This window comes from Caretta caretta, chromosome 13 (assembly GCF_965140235.1).
Source record: "Caretta caretta isolate rCarCar2 chromosome 13, rCarCar1.hap1, whole genome shotgun sequence".
Taxonomy (NCBI): Eukaryota; Metazoa; Chordata; order Testudines; family Cheloniidae; genus Caretta; species Caretta caretta.
Genome location: NC_134218.1, coordinates 333024 through 355461, shown reverse-complemented (window position 1 = coordinate 355461; position 22438 = coordinate 333024). Strand labels below are relative to the sequence as shown.

Below are 22438 nucleotides of genomic sequence, written 5' to 3'. Positions count from 1 at the left end.
GGATTTTATAGGGAGGTCTGATTTCATGGTCCATGACGTGTTCTTCACGGATGTGAATTTGGTAGTGCCCTACTTCTCTCTCTCTCTCTCACCCCTCCTCCCCCACCTCTTCTCTTGCTGGTGGCAACGTGGCTTTGGAATATGGTGTAGTAGTGCTGCCTGCTGTCCATTTCTGGGAACACTACACTAATCCTCGAAACCCATAACTGACCCGTGCAGCTGGGCCCTCAACCTGCCCTCCCTTTCCCTGGCAGAAGGAGGAGTTACTGCCTGAAACCAAGGGCAGTTACAGAGTGCAAGCTCCTGCAAGAGCCCATGGCACTAAAACCCTTGCCTCCTCCTTGCTACATGGCTCCTAGGAGATAGTCCTCTTCTACCTCCTATGGTGCAAGTCAGCAGGGAGCAGAGCTTCCTCTTCAGGCATGCTGGGGAGGACCCAGTGCAAAGGTGAGACACCTTGCAGTTCTCTGGATTACTTCCTAGAGAGGAAAGGAGGCTGCAGACACCCGCCCACACCGACTCAGCGCCGGCGCCCGCCCACACCGACTCAGCGCCGGCGCCCGCCCACTGCAGCCAAGATCACGTTGTGTGCCAGGCCAGGGAGACGCTCTGTGCAAGTGGCAGTATGAACACCTCACAGGACGGTGCCGGGACAGAGGTAACGGCTTGGATGGAGGGGGTGGGAGTTGCCTCTGCTTTTCTGTAACAGGTGCACACACATTCAGCTGCATGCAGAGAAGGAAGCTGGACAGTCATTTATTTCTATGAAAAATCAGAACTCTTTTCAATAAAGAAATTTGCTGCCTGGATGCCCTGGCCCTTAATGCCCTGCAGAGCCGCACGGGGCCAGCAGTGCACATCTTTCCCTGAGTCTCCTGCCTGGATTGGTCCCCAATAACAAGTAGGGAGTATCCTCTCTTCACATTGTGTGCTGGGACTGGACAGGTTACTGGGTACAATGGCTGCCCCATGGGGGCAAGTCCCAGATTTTCTATACCACCATCATCTTCAGAGAACGTAAGGGCTCTCAGTGACAAAGCTGTGGGGAAAGAGCCCCAAAGGGGCCCTTCTGCCTTCTCTCTTTGGAGCCAACACCAGAACAAGCTGGAGAAAGAGTCCATAGTGAGCCCTGATCCTCATCTCCTTGACCTGCAGCCTGTGGGCTCCCCTTGCTCTACAATCTGAGTTTCCCCACCCCATCCCCCACACTACAGCCGGGGGGTTTCTCTTCCAATCCCTTTTAAGGGGAAGCGTATAGTGCTGCCTGTTTCACCCAAACAGGCTCCATGGATCTGGGCTGTGGGTACTGAGAAGTAGGTCCCTCACTAGCTCCAGCTCCATCCCTTTTCACGTGTCCGAACTCAAGGAGCTGGCACCCCAAGATTCTTGGACCTGTTTGCTGCTCATCTGTCAGTCGCGTCTGATGATCAGATGCAGCAGGGGCGCTGTGCTTAGGGCCCAGTTAGTGCTGTAGCTCGGTTCCAACTTCCTCCTCCTCCTCTTCAGCCTCACTGCGCCGCAGCAGCAGCTCCAGGTCAGGGCTGGAGCTGGTCCCTTTGTGTAGCTTTGACTCCTTTTCACCTAGACACAGACAGCCTGTTTAGTGACTAAACCAGTAGTGTTTTCCCACTGAAATGCACACAGCAGAGGCCTTAGTCCCGCCCCTCTCTACAGAGGCCTCAGGCCCACCCTGGGCTCATCATGGATGCACTAGTGCAGGCAGGGAGGGGCATGCCGTAGGCAGGAAAGGGCTCCTGCAGAGACCAGGGGCTTCACCAACATTACCTTTCGAACTGAATGCTTTGAAAGTGACGTGCAGGGAGATTCCCGATAGGCAGACAGCAAAGCCCACCCAGTTCAGGAGGTTCAGGTGGTCTCCCAGCAAGTGAGTGGCCAGCAGCAAGGTGCAGATTTCCTTGAAACAGAGAGAACATGACAGATGGTAGGGCAGGATATGGGTGAAGCCAAGGAGTGAGGAGGAGTGGCTGAACTGCGTACAAGACGCTCAAACAGCCCTGCCTGTGCTCCCTCCTCAGAGTGCCAACGTTGACCACATGGAAGGGTTTTAAAAAATAGATCCCAGAAAGATGAGAAAGGACACCAGTGCTCTGGGGGCTGCACCTGCCCCCACCTGCAAGGCTAGGACACAAGGGAATACAGCGTCTACCAGGTCAGAGCGTGGGCCATTGTGTTCAGCCTCCAAGGAAGGGGCAGGAAACTGTACAGAAGGGAGCCTGGGACTGCCTGTGCCAGGGGAGTCACCCAAACCCCATTAATGAAGGCTAGCCCCATGCCCTAAAGTAGGAGTGTTTATCCCCACTAATGTAACTGTGGGTCTTTTGCTCTTCATACGCATCCTGAACCTCACCAACCTCTGGACCTCACTGATACCTTCTGGCAGGAAAGCCTTTGGCCTCTGCCCTTCACTGATGGAGGCTGCTGTAGGATCCCTATGGGGGGTGGGCAGGGGGCATTGCAGGAGTCCAGTGCAGTTGAAGCAGCTAGAACTGCAGGGATAGGGAGGCAGGGGCGGCAGCCGCAGTGCAGATGAGGTGTCAGAAATTGGTTTCCTAGGACCTCTGAGCAGGTTACGCTGCTCTGGAGCAGCCTGGACTGGGCCAGTCTGGGCAAACCTGCACTACCACATAAATCATAGCTCCATACCTTAAAAATGCCAGCAATGGAGAGAGTGAGGCTGGAGGTTCTGGAGACCAAGAGGAACTCAGAGAAGCCCAGGCCGAAAGCAAGAAATCCCCCTAAGGAGAGCTTCCCCACCACACTGAGCAACAGCCCTGCCTCATGGAAACGGAACAACTTCTCCGACGTAGATAGGGGCAACCCTGAAATCAAGAGAAGGGGAGCAGGGAAGGAAAGACTGACACAGGGGGATAATGGAGCACTTTCCCTACTGACCAGTAGGAAAGTGACTGCCATCCTCTGTACCTCTCTGCCCTATACCAGGAGAGGAGCTGTCGCTTGTACCCCCCCACACCAGGAGGGGTGCTGACCCAGTACTCAACACTTCGCCAGCACAGGGGTTGCCTTAGCCCCTTGGGTTCCTGGGCCCGCAGGTCCCTACCATGACACATACTGCAACCACATGCAGCATCTTTGGGGACCCTCTTGTATATTATGCTTACAAAAGGAAAACCTCAAAACGTCATTATATAGAGATGGGCCAGACAGTATGAACTGCAGAGTATTCATAATCATTTGTATCAATCCCAGTGATCTATATTTGTGTGTTCCTGGTTTACTGTGGATGGGTTTCCTCAAGAAGCTGGAACCACTAAGGGGTGACTAACGCAAATTCCCCAACAGTGGTGATGCAAAAAACCTAGTGTTTGGAAGCTTCTCCCTGAGGAGAGGGCCATTGAGCTGCGACAATTTGTTACAGGAGGCCAGAGCTCGAAGGCCCAAACCATACAAAGAAAGCACTGAACTGTCCCTAGGAGGTTCTGGTTCTTGACATGAAACCTGACATGAATATGTATATAACTCTCCTCACTGTATTTTCCACTGAATGCATCCGATGAAGTGAGCTGTAGCTCACGAAAGCTTATGCTCAAATAAACTGGTTAGTCTCTAAGGTGCCACAAGTAATCCTTTTCTTTCTGACATGAACTGGCAACCAGGAGAGCAAACCCAGCCAAGAGGTGTGAAAGACTGACACCTTTGACAGGCCTATGCTGGAGCTGGGGGGTGACCTCTGGTAAGCTTTTAGAATGCATGCAGGTTAGGTTTATATTTGTGTGTGTTTTTTCTCTAATACTTTTGCCCTAAGAATAAAATGTATTTTGTTTTGTGAAGGCTGGCTGGCAATTGGCATAGCGAGATGCAGAGGAACTGCAAGCCCAAACCCTCGGTCTGTTGGGAGAGCAGCATGGGTCTCCACCTGAGAAGCCCTAAACCTAAAGTGGGTCCCCTCAAGGAAGACCAGGAAGGGGATCAGTAATGTTTCAGGTTTAGCTGCTTTAACACCTACCTAGTTTGCAAATTCAGGAAGTTGTTCCCTTGTCTATACAGTTCATCTCCATTGCAGCAAACTGCCTAGTGATCCCCCAGCAGCCCCCAGAAAGAGCCCCTCCTGTCACCAGCCAACTCACCCTCAAACACAGCAAAGAGAGGGAAGAGCCCCAGGAACATAAGAGGCTGCAGGTGGAACATGGTGTCAATAGGATTCTGAAGCCCTGTGGGAGGAGAGTTGGGGCAGACCTGTCAGCAAAATTTGGGTGAAGAGGCAGCCCATAAAGAAGCCTTTACTGACTCTGTTCCTAGGGCAAACACCCTATCCCAATGACAGCTTCTGCCTCCCGCCCCGGGGGCTGCCACACCCCCACATCCCCATTTCCTCCCCTGGCCCAGGGGCTGCCACCTCCCCGTTCCCTCTCCTTGCACTAGGGATGCTACTACCCCTCCATGCCCTGCCTCCCAACGTACCCAACTCAGCCTTCTGCATTAGCATCTGGGTGAGAGTCCAGCGAATGCCCCCAAGGAAGGAGGCACCCAGCACCAGCGCAAACCCCTCCATGTTGAACTGTGTGGACTCGTACGTGAACATGAAGAGCCCCCCAGCAATGAGCAGAACCACCAGCACCAGCACCATCCTCTGAGCGAGAACAAACATAACGTCACCATGGAGGCTTCCAAGAATCATAGAATCATAGAATATCAGGGTTGGAAGGGACCCCAGAAGGTCATCTAGTCCAACCCCCTGCTCGAAGCAGGACCAATTCCCAGTTAAATCATCCCAGCCAGGGCTTTGTCAAGCCTGACCTTAAAAACCTCTAAGGAAGGAGATTCTACCACCTCCCTAGGTAACGCATTCCAGTGTTTCACCATCCTCCTAGTGAAAAAGTTTTTCCTAATATCCAATCTAAACCTCCCCCACTGCAACTTGAGACCATTACTCCTCGTTCTGTCATCTGCTACCATTGAGAACAGTCTAGAGCCATCCTCTTTGGAACCCCCTTTCAGGTAGTTGAAAACAGCTATCAAATCCCCCCTCATTCTTCTCTTCTGCAGACTAAACAATCCCAGCTCCCTCAGCCTCTCCTCATAAGTCATGTGTTCTAGACCCCTAATCATTTTTGTTGCCCTTCGCTGGACTCTCTCCAATTTTTCCACATCCTTCTTGAAGTGTGGGGCCCAAAACTGGACACAGTACTCCAGATGAGGCCTCACCAATGTCGAATAGAGGGGAACGATCACGTCCCTCGATCTGCTCGCTATGCCCCTACTTATACATCCCAAAATGCCATTGGCCTTCTTGGCAACAAGGGCACACTGCTGACTCATATCCAGCTTCTCATCCACTGTCACCCCTAGGTCCTTTTCCGCAGAACTGCTGCCTAGCCATTCGGCCCCTAGTCTGTAGCGGTGCATTTCATCTAGTCCAACCCCCTGCTCAAAGCAGGACCAATCCCCAATTTTTGCCCCAGATCCCTAAATGGCCCCCTCAAGGATTGAACTCACAACCCTGGGTTTAGCAGGCCAATGCTCAAACCACTGGGCTATCCCTCCCCCCCCCCAAAGGCTGCATAAGGACAAGTTGCTCATCTCTTCCAGACCCATTAATCAGGCAGCTGCTTCCCCTCATGGTCCCCTTCCTCCCTCCCTCCATCTCAGAATCCAGGCCCTCACCTACACCCATCCCCACACCTTGAGCCCTGACCAGCTGCCTCCCCAAGGAGCTCATAACACTAGAGCCCTTACCAGCTCCTCCAGTTTGAAGATCAGGGAGAAGAGCAGGATGAAGAGGATAGCAGAGGATTTTGTCATTGTGTAGCTGTGAAGGCCAAAACACAATCAATCATTCTCCAGCATCATGTGGCACTTCCCAACACAACACCTTGGGAAGCCAGACCACCCAGCCCCAAACCAATATCCATCTCCACAGGTCTGGAACCTGAAGATCGCCCCTATAAGGCCTGGAGCTCAGGCCTGGACCCGCTGCCTGGCTCTGCAAGAGCACTCACCAAACCCACTACTCATGTCTCCCAGGGTGGATATGGGGCTGCTACTTACAGGGATACTGTGATGTACAGGAAGCTCCAATTGCTCAACCCAATGTCCAAGGCAGTCGACAATGCTAAAGAAACAAGAACCCCTCGGCATTAACGTCCTTTCACCAAATCAGAATGTGTTGCCAAGCATGCCCTGCTGCCCCAGACAACTCAATGTGCCTAGACAGAGTCTCCTAGGTCAACCTGATGAAAACATTAATGGGTCCTTGTATTTTTCTCTCAAGCCTATTCTTTGATTAGTGCACATCACTTTAATATCTGAGTGCTTCCCATGAGTAAGAGTTCTAACAATGATCTCTCCATTCCCTGTGTTTAGGAGCATTGAGGGTCCGCATTTTTTTAAACCTTTTCAGAATTTAGCAGGGTGAGAGTGAGGGGCTACTAAATGGAAGCTGGAGTGAAGGGAGGATTCTGCGTTTAGATCTGAATGCACCAATGTAGTGGTCAGTCTGATTTCATTTGGCAGGATAGTCTCTCATCTAGGTATGACTCCTGTGAAGGTCCTGGGCCCCATCCATGAACCTCCCTCTGTGGCCAACAATTGTATTGCTTCTGTGGAACACAGGAAAGAGGGAGGATGTGGTCACATAAGGAGGGAGACGGTCTCTCAAGGAACCAGGGCAGGTTTCCTGCAGGGTTCTGTAAGTCACGACAGTGACCATGGACCAGACTCTGTTCAGAGGAGAGCCAGTGCAGAAAAGATCAAACCTGTGTTGCCAGAAACCTGTGCAGCTGAGTAGGAAAGGTGCTGTGTTCTGAACTAGCTGGACATTTATCAGGCCATATGCCTTTACTTCTATATATAGAAAATTGCAGCAGCTGAGCCTAAGCATTACGAATTTGTGCATCACGATGGCCAATAAATAAATAAATAAAATAAATAATAAATAAATAAAAATAAAATTCCCACCCAAAAAACCCTCTTGACTAAAACTTGTTGACATAACTAGTGTAAATATTTCACTCATCTTAAAGGACTGGGAGTGACCCAGAAAAATAATTTCCACAAATAGTTTATGACTCTACAGTTTGTATATTAACATGCAAGTCCTTCAATAAAAACATAGGCATAACTTGGACAATGTACACTAATTGTCTCTATTACAGATGGCAAGTATGAAATTAAGATGAAAGATAAGGCCAATTAAGTGAATTTCCACATCTCTGTATCATGGTTAATGAAATACACTAACGGTCAGCATTGCAGAATACTGCTGTAAATTGTCTTAACTGGTCACTTCAAGTCTTTTTAATGTTAAGCTGTAGGTACGTGTTTGAAGGATATATCCAGGGTCCTCTCCATTCTGCAGCCACAGAATCTATTCCTTCCTGCTGAATCATAGAATATCAGGGTTGGAAGGGACCTCAGGAGGTCATCGAATCCAACCCCCTGCTCAAACCAGGACAAATCCCCAACTAAATCATCCCAGACAGGGCTTTGTCAAGCCTGACCTTAAAAACTTCTAAGGAAGGAGATTCCACCACCTCCCTAGGTAACGCATTCCAGTGTTTCACCATCCTCCTAGTGAAAAAGTTTCTCCTAATATCCAACCTAAACCTCCCCCACTGCAACTTGAGACCATTACTCCTTGTTCTGTCATCTGCTACAACTGAGAACAGTCTAGAGCCATCCTCTTTGGAACCCCCTTTCAGGTCGTTGAAAGCAGCTATCAAATCCCTCCTCATTCTTCTCTTCTGCAGACTAAACAATCTCAGTTCCCTCAGCCTCTCCTCACAAGTCATGTGTTCCAGTCCCCTAATCATTTTGGTTGCCCTTCGCTAGACGTTTTCCAATTTTTCCACATCCTTCTTGTAGTGTGGGGCCCAAAACTGGACACAAGTACTCCAGATGAGGCCTCACCAATGTCAAATAGAGGGGAATGATCACGTTCCTTGATCTGCTGGCAATGCCCCTACTTATACAGCCCAAAATGCCATTGACCTTCTCGGTAACAACGGCACACTGTTGACTCATATCCAGCTTCTCGTCCACTGTCACCCCTAGGTCCTTTTCTGTAGAACTGCTGCCTAGCCATTTGGTCCCTAGTCTGTAGCAGTGCATGGGATTCTTTCGTCCTAAGTGCAGGACTCTGCACTTGTCCTTGTTGAACCTCATCAGATTTCTTTTGGCCCAATCCTCCTATTTGTCTAGGGCCCTCAGTATCCCATCCCTACCCACCAGCATATCAACCACTCGTCCCAGTTTAGTGTCATCTGCAAACTTGCTGAGGGTGCAATCCACACCATCCTCCAGATCGTTAATGAAGAAATTGAACAAAACCGGCCCCAGGACCGACCCTTGGGGCACTCCACTTGATACCGGCTGCCAACTAGACATGGAGCCATTGATCACTACCCGTTGACCCCGACAATCTAGCCAGCTTTCTATCCACCTTATAGTCCATTCATCCAGCCCATACTTCTTTAACTTGCTAGTAAGAATACTGTGGGAGACCGTGTCAAAAGCTTTGCAAAAGTCAAAGAACAACACGTCCACTGTTTTCCCCTCATCCACAGAGCCAGTTATCCTGTCATAGAAGGCAGTTAGATTAGTCAGGCCTGGCTTGCCCTTGGTGAATCCATGCTGACTGTTCCTGATCACTTTCCTCTCCTCTAAGTGCTTCAGAATTGATTCCTTGAGGACCTGCTCCATGATTTTTCCAGGGACTGAGGTGAGGCTTGTGACGAAGTGGGATTGTTCTTAATGTTTCCTCTGAATAGTGTGGGGGTGCCTCAGTTCCCCCTACGCAGTTCTTAAGTATCTAGGGGGTGGGGTAAGGGTGTATGATCATTGCAGAGCCCTAGAGGGCAGCTGTGTGCAGGGGTCTAGACACAGAGAATGGCCGACACCCTGTTTCCTGGCAACAGATGGCCTGGGCCCTTCCCCCCTGTGAGGTGAGAGCTAAAGGGATGGAGAACAAAGAAATCAGGTGACCTCCTGGCCAGGGAAAGGGGAAAGCCCAGAGGAAGGGGGGCTGGAGAGAGTTTCAGTTTGGGGCTGGCTGGGACATGGAGTGAAGTGCAGAAGTGGTTGTCTGGCTCACTGCCCCCAAAATGGACCCAGCTGAGGGGTCCGGTTCTCTGCACCTACAAGCTCTGTTTTAGACCATGTTCCTGTCGTCTAATAAACCTTCTGTTTTACTGGCTGGCTGAGAGTCACGTCTGACTGCGAAGTTGGGGGGCAGGACCCTCTGGCTTCCCCAGGAGCCCGCCTGGGCGGACTGGCTGTGGGAAGCGCCCGGAGGTGCAGAGGATGCTGAATGCTCTGAGGTCAGACCCAGGAAGGTGAAAGCTGTGTGTCCTGAAGACAGGCTGCTCACAGAAAGGAAACTTCCCCAGAGTCCTGACTGGCTTCATGGGGAGCAGTTCCAGAGCATCGCCCAGGGACTCCATGACAAGGCTGAATCATGCTCCAGCATTTCAATTTTCATGAAATAATTCAATATAGCCCTCACAGCTATAGGAAAGTCTTGAAAACATGTTCTGACTGTAAACTTATTGCAGATATCCAGAAACAATTATTCTAACAGGTGTGAACTGGCACTTTAATTACAACAGATATTAGCTCCAAAACCTAATTGTGATAAATTAAAACATCAGCTGCATGAACTATTTAATTCCTGGTCATTATAGCAGAAGCCATTCAGTGAAGGTGCTTATCACACATCCCAAGCTGCTTCTCACATTTTACCAGGTGCCAACTGCCCTAAATGTCTCCTACCAAGCTACCACACCCACCAGGATTCCCTGGCAGTTTTTATGACTGAGTTTTTCAATTCAAAAGTCTGTAACATCAAAAACCAAAAGCATATTTATCGTCAAGATGAATATAAAGCATACTGTATGGATTGTACTAGTCGTCATCTACATAGTTAAAGCATGAAAACCTACATTTTAAAATTTGATTTAAATGATGCCATTCCAGAATGGATAGCCACACTCTTCTGCCACAGCACCCAGGTACCATGCCAGAAGCTGAGGCTCACTTGTAAAATACCATTTGTTATTTTAGTTACTTCACCAATTTTATCTGTAAGTTAACAAAGATTTTTGTGTTGGGAAGAAAAGTAGAGGGCTCTCTCCTCTCCCCAATCCGTGGCAATGCCCTCCATTCTGTGGCTGTACATACTGTACCTGTTGGAGCCGCCCTTCTGAGATAGTCAGCCCAAGTCAGCACCACACGGGACCTCTTGGTGCAGCAATGCAACAGGGCCCTGGTCAGAGCGGAGAGCAGGAAAATAACCAGGAGATGCAGCAGGGTCATAAAAAGAGGGAAATGGAAACTCTGCAAAAAGAAAAGGACTTGTGGCACCTTAGCGACTAACCAATTTATCTGAGCATGAGCTTTCGTGAGCTACAGCTCCCTTCATCGGATGCACGGAGTGGAGCCAGACACACACACACACAGATCCTGTCACAAGACACAGAAGGCACTGCTAACTACCCTGTCACCTCCCACCAAGTCACCCAGCACCTGTTGCCACCCACCCTGCACAGGCCCTCCCATGCTCCTCATACACCCATCACCAACAGGCTTCTTGCACCCCCACGCGAATCAACTGTGCCCCAGCAGCGCCCCCACCGCGGCTGCTGGGCCCCCTCCCCACCAACCGGGGCCCCCTGCCCACCGCGGCTGCTGGGCCCCCTCCCCGCCAACCGGGGCCCCCTGCCCACCGCGGCTGCTGGGCCCCCTCCCCGCCAACCGGGGCCCCCTGCCCACCGCGGCTGCTGGGCCCCCTCCCCGCCAACCGGGGCCCCCTGCCCACCGCGGCTGCTGGGCCCCCTCCCCGCCAACCGGGGCCCCCTGCCCACCGCGGCTGCTGGGCCCCCTCCCCGCCAACCGGGGCCCCCTGCCCACCGCGGCTGCTGGGCCCCCTCCCCGCCAACCGGGCCCCCTCCCCACCGCGGCTGCTGGGCCCCCTCCCCGCCAACCGGGCCCCCTCCCCACCGCGGCTGCTGGGCCCCCTCCCCGCCAACCGGGCCCCCTCCCCACCGCGGCTGCTGGGCCCCCTCCCCGCCAACCGGGCCCCCTCCCCACCGCGGCTGCTGGGCCCCCTCCCCGCCAACCGGGGCCCCCTCCCCACCGCGGCTGCTGGGCCCCCTCCCCGCCAACCGGGGCCCCCTGCCCACCGCGGCTGCTGGGCCCCCTCCCCGCCAACCGGGGCCCCCTGCCCACCGCGGCTGCTGGGCCCCCTCCCCGCCAACCGGGGCCCCCTGCCCACCGCGGCTGCTGGGCCCCCTCCCCGCCAACCGGGGCCCCCTGCCCACCGCGGCTGCTGGGCCCCCTCCCCGCCAACCGGGGCCCCCTGCCCACCGCGGCTGCTGGGCCCCCTCCCCGCCAACCGGGGCCCCCTGCCCACCGCGGCTGCTGGGCCCCCTCCCCGCCAACCGGGGCCCCCTGCCCACCGCGGCTGCTGGGCCCCCTCCCCGCCTCCCAGGGCGGCGCCCCCACCGCGGCTGCTGGGCCCCCTCCCCACCAACCGGGGCCCCCTCCCCACCGCGGCTCCTGGGCCCCCTCCCCGCCAACCGGGGCCCCTCCCCACCGCGGCTGCTGGGCCCCCTCCCCGCCTCCCAGGGCGGCGCCCCCACCGCGGCTGCTGGGCCCCCTCCCCACCAACCGGGGCCCCCTCCCCACCAACCGGGGCCCCCTCCCCACCGCGGCTCCTGGGCCCCCTGCCCACCAACCGGGGCCCCCTCCCCACCGCGGCTGCTGGGCCCCCTCCCCGCCTCCCAGGGCGGCGCCCCCACTGCGGCTCCTGGGCCCCCTCCCCACCAACCGGGGCCCCCTCCCCACCGCGGCTGCTGGGCCCCCTCCCCGCCAACCGGGGCCCCCTCCCCGCCTCCTGGGGCGGGGCGGGGCGGCCGCCCGAGTTACCCTCATCAGCCACTGGTTGTAGAAGGTGATGCCGATGGAGAAGCAGTAATAGAGCAGCACCAGCCCCAGCGTCAGCGCCGCCTGCCCCAGCACGGCCCCGCCCGGCCGCCGGCCCATGGCGCAGCGCGGGGCTCGGGCTCGGTCCCAGGCCCCGGGGCGGCCGCGCTCCCGAGCGGGACCCTGCGGCCTAGCGCCCGCAGAGGCAGCGGTGAGGGGCGCAGCCCGGGCCGCTGGAGCTCGAGCTCCACCTCCGCCCGCGCTCCCGCCCCTTCCCCCGGGCGGAAACGGGCCCGGCCCGGCCCGGCCTGGCCCGCCCCTTCCCCGGCCTCCTGCTGACGCGTCCCCGCGCTGAGCGTCAGGGAACCGGCCCCGACCCTCCCCTCTACTGTCCCCCCAGCGGGCTGTACCGTGCACGTACAGCCCGCCCCCGCCTCCCCCTCCCCGCAGGCGGTGGGCACAGCCCCCCCCCTCGCAGCCCGTGGTGCCCGACCCTCCCCTCTACTGTCCCCGTTGCTTGGGGTGCTGTGCAGCCCGCCTCCCCGTCCCCCTCCCCGCGGGCGGTGGGCACAGCCCCCCCTGAGCAGTCCGCCTTAGCGGGCGGTACTGTACAGCTCGCCTCTCCTTCCCCTTCCCCTTCCCCAGCTGGCCGTAGGTACAGCTCCTCCTCTCATTTCCCCTCAGCAAGCGCTACTGTACACCCCTTCCGCGGGCAATACCATAGAGCCCCCTCACCCCCTCCACGGCTGGTACCGTGCAGCCCCAGTCCCCTTCCCTCTCAGTACAGTACAGCCCCCCTCTCCTTTCCCCTTAGGAGGTGGAACTGTACAGCCCTCTCCCAGCGGCTGTACCATAAAGCCCCCCCATCAGGCAGTACCCCGTAGAGCCTACCTCCCCTTCCCCTCCCCTGTAGGGTACTGCCCACTGATCTCCTCCCCCGTGGGTGGTAGGTACAGCCTTCACCTTCACCCTGAGCGGGTGGTACCATACAGCCTCCCTGTCCTTCCCCTCAGCAAAGAGTACTGTCCAGCTATCCCCCCCCACCCCCCCGTGAGTGATACCATACAACCCAAACCCCCAGCAAGTGGTAGCATACAAGCCTCCCCCTCAGCAAGCAGTACTGTATAGCCCCCCAAACCCCATCAGGCGGAACCGCAGAGCCCGCCTCCCCTTTCCCCTCAGTGAGTGGTACCATCAGTCCCACCTCCTTTACTCTCAGCAAGCGGTACCGTACAGCCCTCCCTCTCACTGGGCAGCACCATACAGCCCCAACTTCCCTTCCCCTGTGGGCGGTATTATACATCCTGACTCCCACTCCCCCTCAAGGGGTGGTATCATACTGCTCCCCCACCTCCCTCCGCAGTGGGTGGCATCCTACAGCCATCTTTCCTTTCCCCTCAGCGAGTGGCACCATACACCCTCCTCCCAGCAGGCAGTACTGTACAGCCCCCCCTCTCAGCGGGTGGTACTGTATGGCCCCCTCCTCCTCAGCGGTACCGTACGGCCTGCCTGCCTTGCCCCCTGAGCAGGCGGTACTGTACAGTCCGCCTCTCCTTCCCCCTCTGCAGTGGGCAGTACCCTACAGCTCTCCTCCCTTTCTCCCTGTCCAGTGAGCGGTAGGTATAGCCTCTCCCTTTCCCCATAGCAGGTGGTACTGCCTCCCTCTCAGTGAGCCTTACTATACAGGCCCCCTCCTAGTTCCCCTCAGCAGGCATTACCGTACAGCTCCCCTCTCCTTTCCGCTCAGTGAGCGGTACCTTACAGCCCCCTCCTGTCAGCAAGCGGTACCATTCAGCCCCCCCTTTTCCCTCAGTGGGCAGTAGGTACCATACAGCGCCCCAATCAGCAGGTGGTACCATACAGCCCCCCTCCCCCTCAGCAAGCGGTACCTTATAGGCCCCATCCCCTTTCCCCTCAGCGGGTGGTATCATACAGACCCCCTTCCCCTCCACGGCAGTACTGTACAGCCCCCCTTTCCCTTCAGCAGGCCGTACCGTACAGCCTGTCTCCCCTTCCATCTTAGTGGGTGGTAACATACAGCCTCCCACCCCCCCCAAATCGTGCGGTACCATACAGCCCGCCTCCCCTCCTCAGGGGGCAGTACCATACAGGTCACCTCCCTTTCTCCCTGCCCAGCAGGTGGTAGGTATAACCTCACCCTTTCCCCATAGCAGATGGTACTGTACAGTCATAGAATCATAGAATATCAGGGTTGGAAGGGACCTCAGGAGGTCATCTAGTCCAACCCCCTGCTCAAAGCAGGACCAATCCCCAATTAAATCATCCCAGCCAGGGCTTTGTCAAGCCTGACCTTAAAAACTTCTAAGGAAGGAGATTCTACCACCTCCCTAGGTAACGCATTCCAGTGTTTCACCATCCTCCTAGTGAAAAAGTTTCTCCTAATATCCAACCTAAACCTCCCCCACTGCAACTTGAGACCATTACTCCTTGTCCTGTCCTCTTCTACCACTGAGAATAGTCTAGAACCATCCTCTCTGGAACCACCTCTCAGGTAGTTGAAAGCAGCTATCAAATCCCCCCTCATTCTTCTCTTCTGCAGACTAAACAATCCCAGTTCCCTCAGCCTCTCCTCATAAGTCATGTGTTCCAGACCCCTAATCATTTTTGTTGCCCTTCGCTGGACTCTCTCCAATTTATCCACATCCTTCTTGTAGTGTGGGGCCCAAAACTGGACACAGTACTCCAGATGAGGCCTCACCAATGTCGAATAGAGGGGGACGATCACGTCCCTCGATCTGCTCGCTATGCCCCTACTTATACATCCCAAAATGCCATTGGCCTTCTTGGCAACAAGGGCACACTGCTGACTCATATCCAGCTTCTCGTCCCCCTAGGTCCTTTTCCGCAGAACTGCTGCCTAGCCATTCGGTCCCTAGTCTGTAGCTGTGCATTGGGTTCTTCCGTCCTAAGTGCAGGACCCTGCACTTATCCTTATTGAACCTCATCAGATTTCTTTTGGCCCAATCCTCCAATTTGTCTAGATCCCTCTGTATCCTATCCCTGCCATCCAGCATATCTACCACTCCTCCTAGTTTAGTATCATCCGCAAATTTGCTGAGAGTGCAATCCACACCATCCTCCAGATCATTTATGAAGATATTGAACAAAACCGGCCCCAGGACCGACCCCTGGGGCACTCCACTTGACACCAGCTGCCAACTAGACATGGAGCCATTGATCACTACCCGTTGAGCCCGACAATCTAGCCAACTTTCTACCCACCTTATAGTGCATTCATCCAGCCCATACTTCTTTAACTTGCTGACAAGTATACTGTGGGAGACTGTGTCAAAAGCTTTGCTAAAGTCAAGAAACAATACATCCACTGCTTTCCCTTCATCCACAGAACCAGTAATCACATCATAGAAGGCGATTAGATTAGTCAGGCATGACCCTCCCTTGGTGAATCCATGCTGACTGTTCCTGATCACTTTCCTCTCATGTAAGTGCTTCAGGATTGATTCTTTGAGGACCTGCTTCATGATTTTTCCGGGGACTGAGGTGAGGCTGACTGGCCTCTAGTTCCCAGGATCCTCCTTCTTCCCTTTTTTAAAGATTGGCACTACATTAGCCTTTTTCCAGTCATCTGGGACTTCCCCCGTTCGCCACAAGTTTTCAAAGATAATGACCAATGGCTCTGCAATCTCAGCCGCCAATTCCTTTAGCACTCTTGGATGCAACTCGTCCGGCCCCATGGACTTGTGCACGTCCAGCTTTTCTAAATAGTCCCTAACCACCTCTTTCTCCACAGAGGGCTGGCCATCTACTCCCCATGTTGTGCTGCCCAGTGCAGTAGTCTGGGAGCTGACCTTGTTCGTGAAGACAGAGGCAAAAAAAGCATTGAGTACATTAGCTTTTTCCACATCCTCTGTCACTAGGTTGCCTCCCTCATTCAGTAAGGGGCCCACACTTTCCTTGGCTTTCTTCTTGTTGCCAACATACCTGAAGAAACCCGTCTTGTTACTCTTGACATCTCTTGCTAGCTGCAGCTCCAGGTGCGATTTGGACCTCCTGATTTCAGTCCCCCCGGCTCCCATCACTGAGTGGCTGTGTACAGGCCTCCCTCTCAGCGAGGCGTACCATACAGGCCCTCTTCCGGTTCCCCTCAGTGAGCAGTACTGTACAGCCCCTCCTGTCAGCAAGCGGTACCATACAGCCCCACTCCCCCTCAGCGGGTAGTACCGTACAGTTCCCCATTCCCTCTCAGCAGGCGGTACCATACAGTCCCCATCCCCTTCCGCAGCAGGTAATAGGTGCAGCTTCCCCTTCCCACTCTGCAAGCAGTATCCTACAGCTTCCCCTCGGGCAGTACTGAACAGCCCCCTTCCCATTTCCTGTCAGTGAGCAGTACTGTACATCCCCCGCTTAGTGGATGGTACTGTACAACCCACCACCCCTTCCCCCTCCCCAATGGGCAGTATTACAGTCCCCCCCTTTTCTCCTTCGGGGATGGTACTGTACAGCCCCCCTCCCAGTGGGCAGTATTACAGCTCCCCTCTTTCCCCTTAGCGGGCAGTACAGTACAGCCCCACCACCCCAGCGGCAGTCCTATACAGGCACCCCTCTCATCAGACAGTACTCTACAGCTTGCCCCCCCTTCCCCTTCTCCAGCGAGTAGTAGGTACAGCCTCCCTTCCCCTCCCAAGTGACTTGATTATCATACACATTGTAAGGAGAGTGATCATTTAGATAAGCTCTTACCAGCAGGAGAGTGGGGTGGGGGGGAGATATTTTTTTCATGCTTTGTGTGTATAAAAAGATCTTCTACATTTCCACAGTATGCATCTGATGAAGGGAGCTGTAGCTCACGAAAGCTTATGCTCAAATAAATTGGTTAGTCTCTAAGGTGCCACAAGTACCCCTTTTCTTTTTGCGAATAAGACACATGCACCTCTAAATATACTACCAAGTATATAAAGACTAACAATATTTTCCACATCTCAAGGACGATTTTAACCAGTTGATTCTGGGAAACTTTCACTGGAGAGTGCATCAGACACTTTGTTAGAAGCTCCTGAGATGTGTTGGATGTCGAAATCAAAATCTTGAAGAGCTAAACTCCACCAAATAAGTTTTTTGTTATTTCCCGTGGCGGTATGAAGCCACTGTAGCGCCACATGGTCGGTTTGCAGGTGGGGAGTGCTATGAGATAATTAACAGCTCCCAGGCGCTCCTGGACCATGAGTGGCCATTCCCACAACACTTCCATTTTATGGGCCTGGAGCGCCTTTAAGACCATGACCTGGTCCCCTACTTTGAAGGAATGCTCTCTGGCATGTTTATCATACCAGGCTTTTTGCTCTTTCTGAACATCCTGTAGGTTTTCTTTAGCAAGGGCTAAAGAGGTTCAGAGGGTGTTTTGTAGGTTGTTTACAAAGTCCAGAATGTTAGTTCCTGGAGGTGTAAACCCCTTCCATTGCTGCTTCACCAACTGTAATGGCCCGTTAACCTCGTGGCCATATACAAGTTCAAATGGTGAAAACCCTAAACGGGGATGTGGTACAGCTCTGTAGGCAAAGAGCAACTGCTGCAACACTAGGTCCCAATCGTTGGAGTGCTCATTTACGAATTTACATATCATGGCCCCCAAAGTTCCATTAAACTTCTCTACCATGCCATTTGTTTGATGGTGGTAAGGAGTGGCAACCTAGTGATTTACCCCATGAGCTTCCCAAAGGCTTTCCATAGTTCCTGCCAGGAAATTAGTTCCTGTATCTGTGAGGATGTCGGAGGGCCAGCCTACCCTGGCAGAAATGTCTGCTAGTGCCTGGCACACACTTTTAGCCTGGGTGTTGCTTAGAGCTACTGCTTCCGGCCATCACATGGCAAAATCCATGAAAGTCAGTATGTACTGCTTTCCTCTGGGTGTTTTTTTCGGGAAAGGACCCAGAATATCCACAGCTACTCGCTGAATTGGAACCTCAATGATGGGGAGCGGCTGGAGAGGGGCTTTTACCTGGTCTTGGGGTTTTCCCACTCTTTGGCATACCTCACAAGACCGGACATAGGTAGAGACATCCTTGCCCATTCCCTCCCAGTGGAATGACCTCCCCAAACGGTCTTTGGTCCTGTTCACCCCAGCATGGCTACTAGGATGATCGTGGGCTAAGCTCAAGAGCTTTACCCGGTACTTAGTTGGAACTACCAACTGTCTCTGAGGATGCCAGTCTTCCTGGTGTCCACCAGAAAGAGTTTCCTTGTATAAAAGTCCTCTTTGTACAACAAACCTGGATCGATTAGAAGAGCTGAGAGGCGCTGTGTTGCTCCGGGCCGCCGTCCAAGCTCTCTGGAGGCTTTCATCTGCTTCCTGTTTGGTCTGGAACTGTTCCCTTGATGCTGGAGACATCAGTTCCTCATTGGATTGTGGACCTAGGCTTGGTCCCTCTGGAAGCGATGTAGGGGATGGGGCTGTTTCCGTTGACTGTGAACCGCTCTCCGCTGGTGCACTATGTTGGGGTTCAGGCTCCGGCTGAACCTCTCGTGTAGGGTTATCGGCTGCTGCCGGTTCAGGTTTGCTGGGGCCCTCTGGCGTTGGGGTTGCAAGTACTGGATTCAGTGCTGGGAATGGGTCTGGTGCTGGTTGTTCCGCTGGTTCCGGTTCTGGCTCTGTCTGGGTTTCTGGGACTGGATCCACTACTGCTGTTGCAGCATTGGCCTGGGGTCCTGGTAGAAGTTTCCGGAACAGAGCTAGGCGTGATGGCTTGCTTAGTCTGGCTGCAGTTGACCATTCCCACCCTCTTGGCTAGCTTTGCATGATTGGCGAAGTCTTCCCCCAACAGCATGGGGATGGGATAATCATCATAGACTGCAAAAGTCCATGTTCCTGACCAGCCCTTGTACTGGACAGGCAACTTGGCTGTAGACAAATGGAAAGAGTTGGACTTGAAGGGTTGAATTGTCACTTGGATCTCTGGGTCGATTAAATTGGGATCCACTAAGGAAGCATAGATAGCTGACACTTGTGCGCCGGTGTCCTTCTACGCGGTGACCTTCTTCCCGCCCACACTCACAGTTTCCCTCCGCTCTGAGGGTATCTGGGAGGTATCTGGGCCTGAGGACCTCTGGTGTGATTCCGGTGCAATGAACTGCAATCTGTTGGGGTTCTTGGGGCAGTTGGCCTTTACATGCCCTAGCTCGTTACATTTAAAACATCGTCCAGCTGACAGGTCACTGGGGCGAGGTTGGTTGCTGGAGAACGGTGTGGTAGGACGATAAGGTGTCTGGAGGGTTCCTTGGGGGGTAGCTGGGGCCTTGGGCTGCCCCCGGTAGTAGGGTGTGGTCTGAGGATGTCCCTTCTGGTATCCTCTCCAACTGTGACCAGTTTTTTTTCTTTTCTGCCACCTCCACCCATTTGGCTCCAATCTCTCCCGCCTCGATTACAGTTTTGGGCTTCCCATCTAGGATGTATCTTTCTATTTCCTCAGGAACACCCTCTAAGAACTGCTCCATTTGCATTAGGAAGGGCAAATCTGGAGATTTAACACTTGCTCCCGATATCCAGGCATCCCAATGTTTCACAATGTGGTAGGCATGTTGGGTAAATGACACGTCTGGTTTCCACCTTAAGGCTCTGAACCACCGACGGGAATGCTCGGGTGTTAGCCCCATTCTGACTCTCGCCTTGGTTTTAAACAGTTCATACTGGTTCATGTGTTCCTTAGGCATTTCAGCCGCCATCTCAGCTAAGGGTCCACTGAGCTGCGGCCTCAGCTCTACCATGTATTGGTCTGTAGAGATGCTGTACCCAAGGCAGACCCTTTCAAAGTTTTCTAAGAAGGCCTCTGTATCATCGCCTGCCTTGTAGGTGGGGAACTTTCTGGGATGGGAAGTGGTACCTGGAGAAGGATTGCTAGGGTTTGTTGGTATATTCTGCTGAGCCTTTGCCTTCTCTATCTCCAGTGCATGCTTCCTCTCTTTTTCCTTCTCCTCCAGTTCTTTGTCTCTTGCCTCCATTTCTCTCCTGTGAGCAGCCTCCCTTTCCTCCTCAGCATGCTTCCATTCTTTTTCCTTTGCCTCCATAGCTCTCCTGTGGGCAGCCTCTTTGGCTGTTTCTGTTTTGGGCTCTGTCATGTTTGCCTCTCTGTTTTTAACTAACTTTACACCCGAGAGTTAGAAACAAAACAAACAAAAAAACTTGGCTTGTAAAATTTTGCTGTGCTGTCCAGATACCTATGTTCTCTGATAGTAATTATCAGCCTACAGAAAAATCCTTAAAAAAACCCCTAACACCTTTGACTCCAGGCAAATAGGTAGAAAACCCCTCTAGTTGCTCTTAAGTAAAAAAAACTTCTTCAGGTCTGTGAAGACTTGTGAATTTCCCTGCAGAAGGTTAACTATCCTGCCTTTAGGTAGAGAAAACTCCAGCTCACAAAAGACAATTCCCTTTTGTTTCTGCTCTGGCCCCAAAGCAGAGACAAAAAAAAACTCTAACTGCTTTCAGCTGAAAACCTGCTTTCCAGCAGCCCAAAGGGAAAAAAAAATTCCCTTTTTAAAATCTGTGCTTCTTGTTCAAAAAATCTCATTTTGATCTCAAAATGATTTCAAGTTAATCCCACCGCTCTGCCACCAAGTCAAGGTTCCTTCCCCACTGTGAACTCTAGGGTACAGATGTGGGGACCTCCATGAAAACCTCCTAAGCTTATTTTTACCAGCTTAGGTTAAAACTTCCCCAAGGTACAAACTATTTTCCTTTTTCTCTTGGACTTTATTGCTGCCACCACCAAGCGTCTAACAGATATATAACCGGGAAAGAGCCCACTTGGAAACGTCTTTCCCCTCAAAATCCTCCCCAAACTCTACACCCCCTTTCCTGGGGAAGGCTTGATAAAAATCCTCACCAATTTGCATAGGTGAACACAGACCCAAACCCTTGGATCTTAACAACAATGAAAAAGCAATCAGGTTCTTAAAAGAAGAATTTTAATAGAAGAAAAAGTAAAAGAATCACCTCTGTAAAATCAGGATGGTAAATACCTTACAGGGTAATTAGATTAAAAACATAGAGAATCCCTCTAGGGAAAACCTTAAGTTTCAAAAAGACACAAAATCAGGAATATCCATTCCATTCAGCACAGCTATTTTATCAGCCATTTAAACAAAACAGAATCTAACGCATATCTAGCTAGATTACTTACTAAGTTCTAAGACTCCATTCCTGTTCTGTTCCCGGCAAAAGCATCACCCAGACAGAGAGAACCCTTATTCCCCCCCACCCCCTTCCAGCTTTGAAAGTATCTTGTCTCCTCATTGGTCATTTTGGTCAGGTGCCAGCGAGGTTATCCTAGCTTCTTAACCCTTTACAGGTGAAAGGGTTTTTCCTCTGGCCAAGAGGGATTTTAAAGGTGTTTACCCTTCCCTTTATATTTATGACACCCCCTGTGACACTATGCCCCATATTCTTCATAAAAATATTGTTATATGAATATGGCATAACTAAGATGTGTTTTATGCCAGATGGGTCTTGTGAGGTGTCATTGGAAAGGTTATGATTTCCAGAATATGATTATCTTATTTGTATGCATGTATCATTTCTGTATCTGAAGTTAGGAATATTGACTATGTAACAATTAGAAAAGCGTGTGTTTGCACATGGGGAATGCCCACCAGACAGAATGCAATCAGTCTGGATGGACTATTAGGGAGAACAATAGGACTTTGAAGATGCTCATCTCCCACCTTCCTGGGAAGCTTCCTGGGATGCTTCAAATGGCCTTTCACTCATGGCTGCTTTGACACTGCAGGGTCATGTGATCATGTTACCTGGTACTGGACTCCATCCTGGACTGTTGGTATTTTTCCACGGGTGGGGATCAAACTGGGATACAAAGGATTCCCACCATATGTAAATCCTATTTAAGGCAGGGTAGTGAGTAAATCAGTGTTAATGAGTGCTCTGAGCAGGGGGTTGGACTAGATGACTTCCTGAGGTCTCTTCCAACCCTAATCTTCTATGATTCTAGTGTTCATTCTTTCCTGAATCCCCAGCCAGGTTGACTGCCAAAAACATCTAAGAAACAAGGCCAAAGGGAGGAAGGACTGAGCCCAGACTGGAAAAGGTGTCTGGCCTGTGAAAGAACTACTTAGAGTTTTAAGCTGCAAGCAAGAGCCCCTTGTCTTCAAGAACCTCTGCAATCTGCCATAAAGCAACATTTAGGGTGAGAAATTACCATTTCTAACCAGTTTCTTTAGTGTATTAAGCTTAGTTAGTATGTTTGTTTTATTTGCTCAGTAATGTTTTGATCTGTTTGCTAACCCTTATAATCACTTAAAATATATCTTGTGTAGTAGTTAAACTTGTTTTTGTTTTCTCTAAAACCAGTTTGTGGAATTCATAACTGGGGGGCAAAAAGCTGTGCATATCTTCCCCAACATTGAGGGAGGAGGCAAATTTCAATTAGCTTATGCTGTATAGTTCCCTGTGCAGCGTAAGACAATACATTTTTGGGTTTACACTCCAGATGAGGTGTGCGCTTAAGTGCTGGGCAGTTTCCTAGCTGAGTTTTCCCATACAGAGCTGATC

At 52.5% G+C, this 22438-nt stretch overlaps 1 protein-coding gene across 2 annotated transcripts; it reads right to left on the bottom strand.

Annotated features, from left to right (window-relative positions):
• Positions 1-740: 740 nt before the first annotated feature.
• On the bottom strand, positions 741-12166 carry SLC35H1 (solute carrier family 35 member H1). 2 transcript variants are annotated; one of them, XM_048820272.2, is made up of 9 exons: positions 11902-12166; positions 10161-10311; positions 6028-6091; positions 5716-5788; positions 4441-4609; positions 4107-4190; positions 2665-2840; positions 1786-1915; positions 741-1581 (listed from the first exon to the last, which is right to left on the bottom strand). In XM_048820272.2, exons 1-9 carry the CDS (start codon positions 12016-12018, stop codon positions 1463-1465), a joined length of 1083 nt encoding a protein of 360 aa, XP_048676229.1. In that variant the 5' UTR covers positions 12019-12166; the 3' UTR covers positions 741-1462. The 2 variants fall into 2 exon arrangements, with proteins under 2 accessions (XP_048676229.1, XP_074974703.1); XM_075118602.1 differs by lacking the exons at positions 6028-6091; positions 11902-12166 and having other exon boundaries at positions 10161-10252.
• Between the last annotated feature and the right edge of the window lie 10272 nt (positions 12167-22438).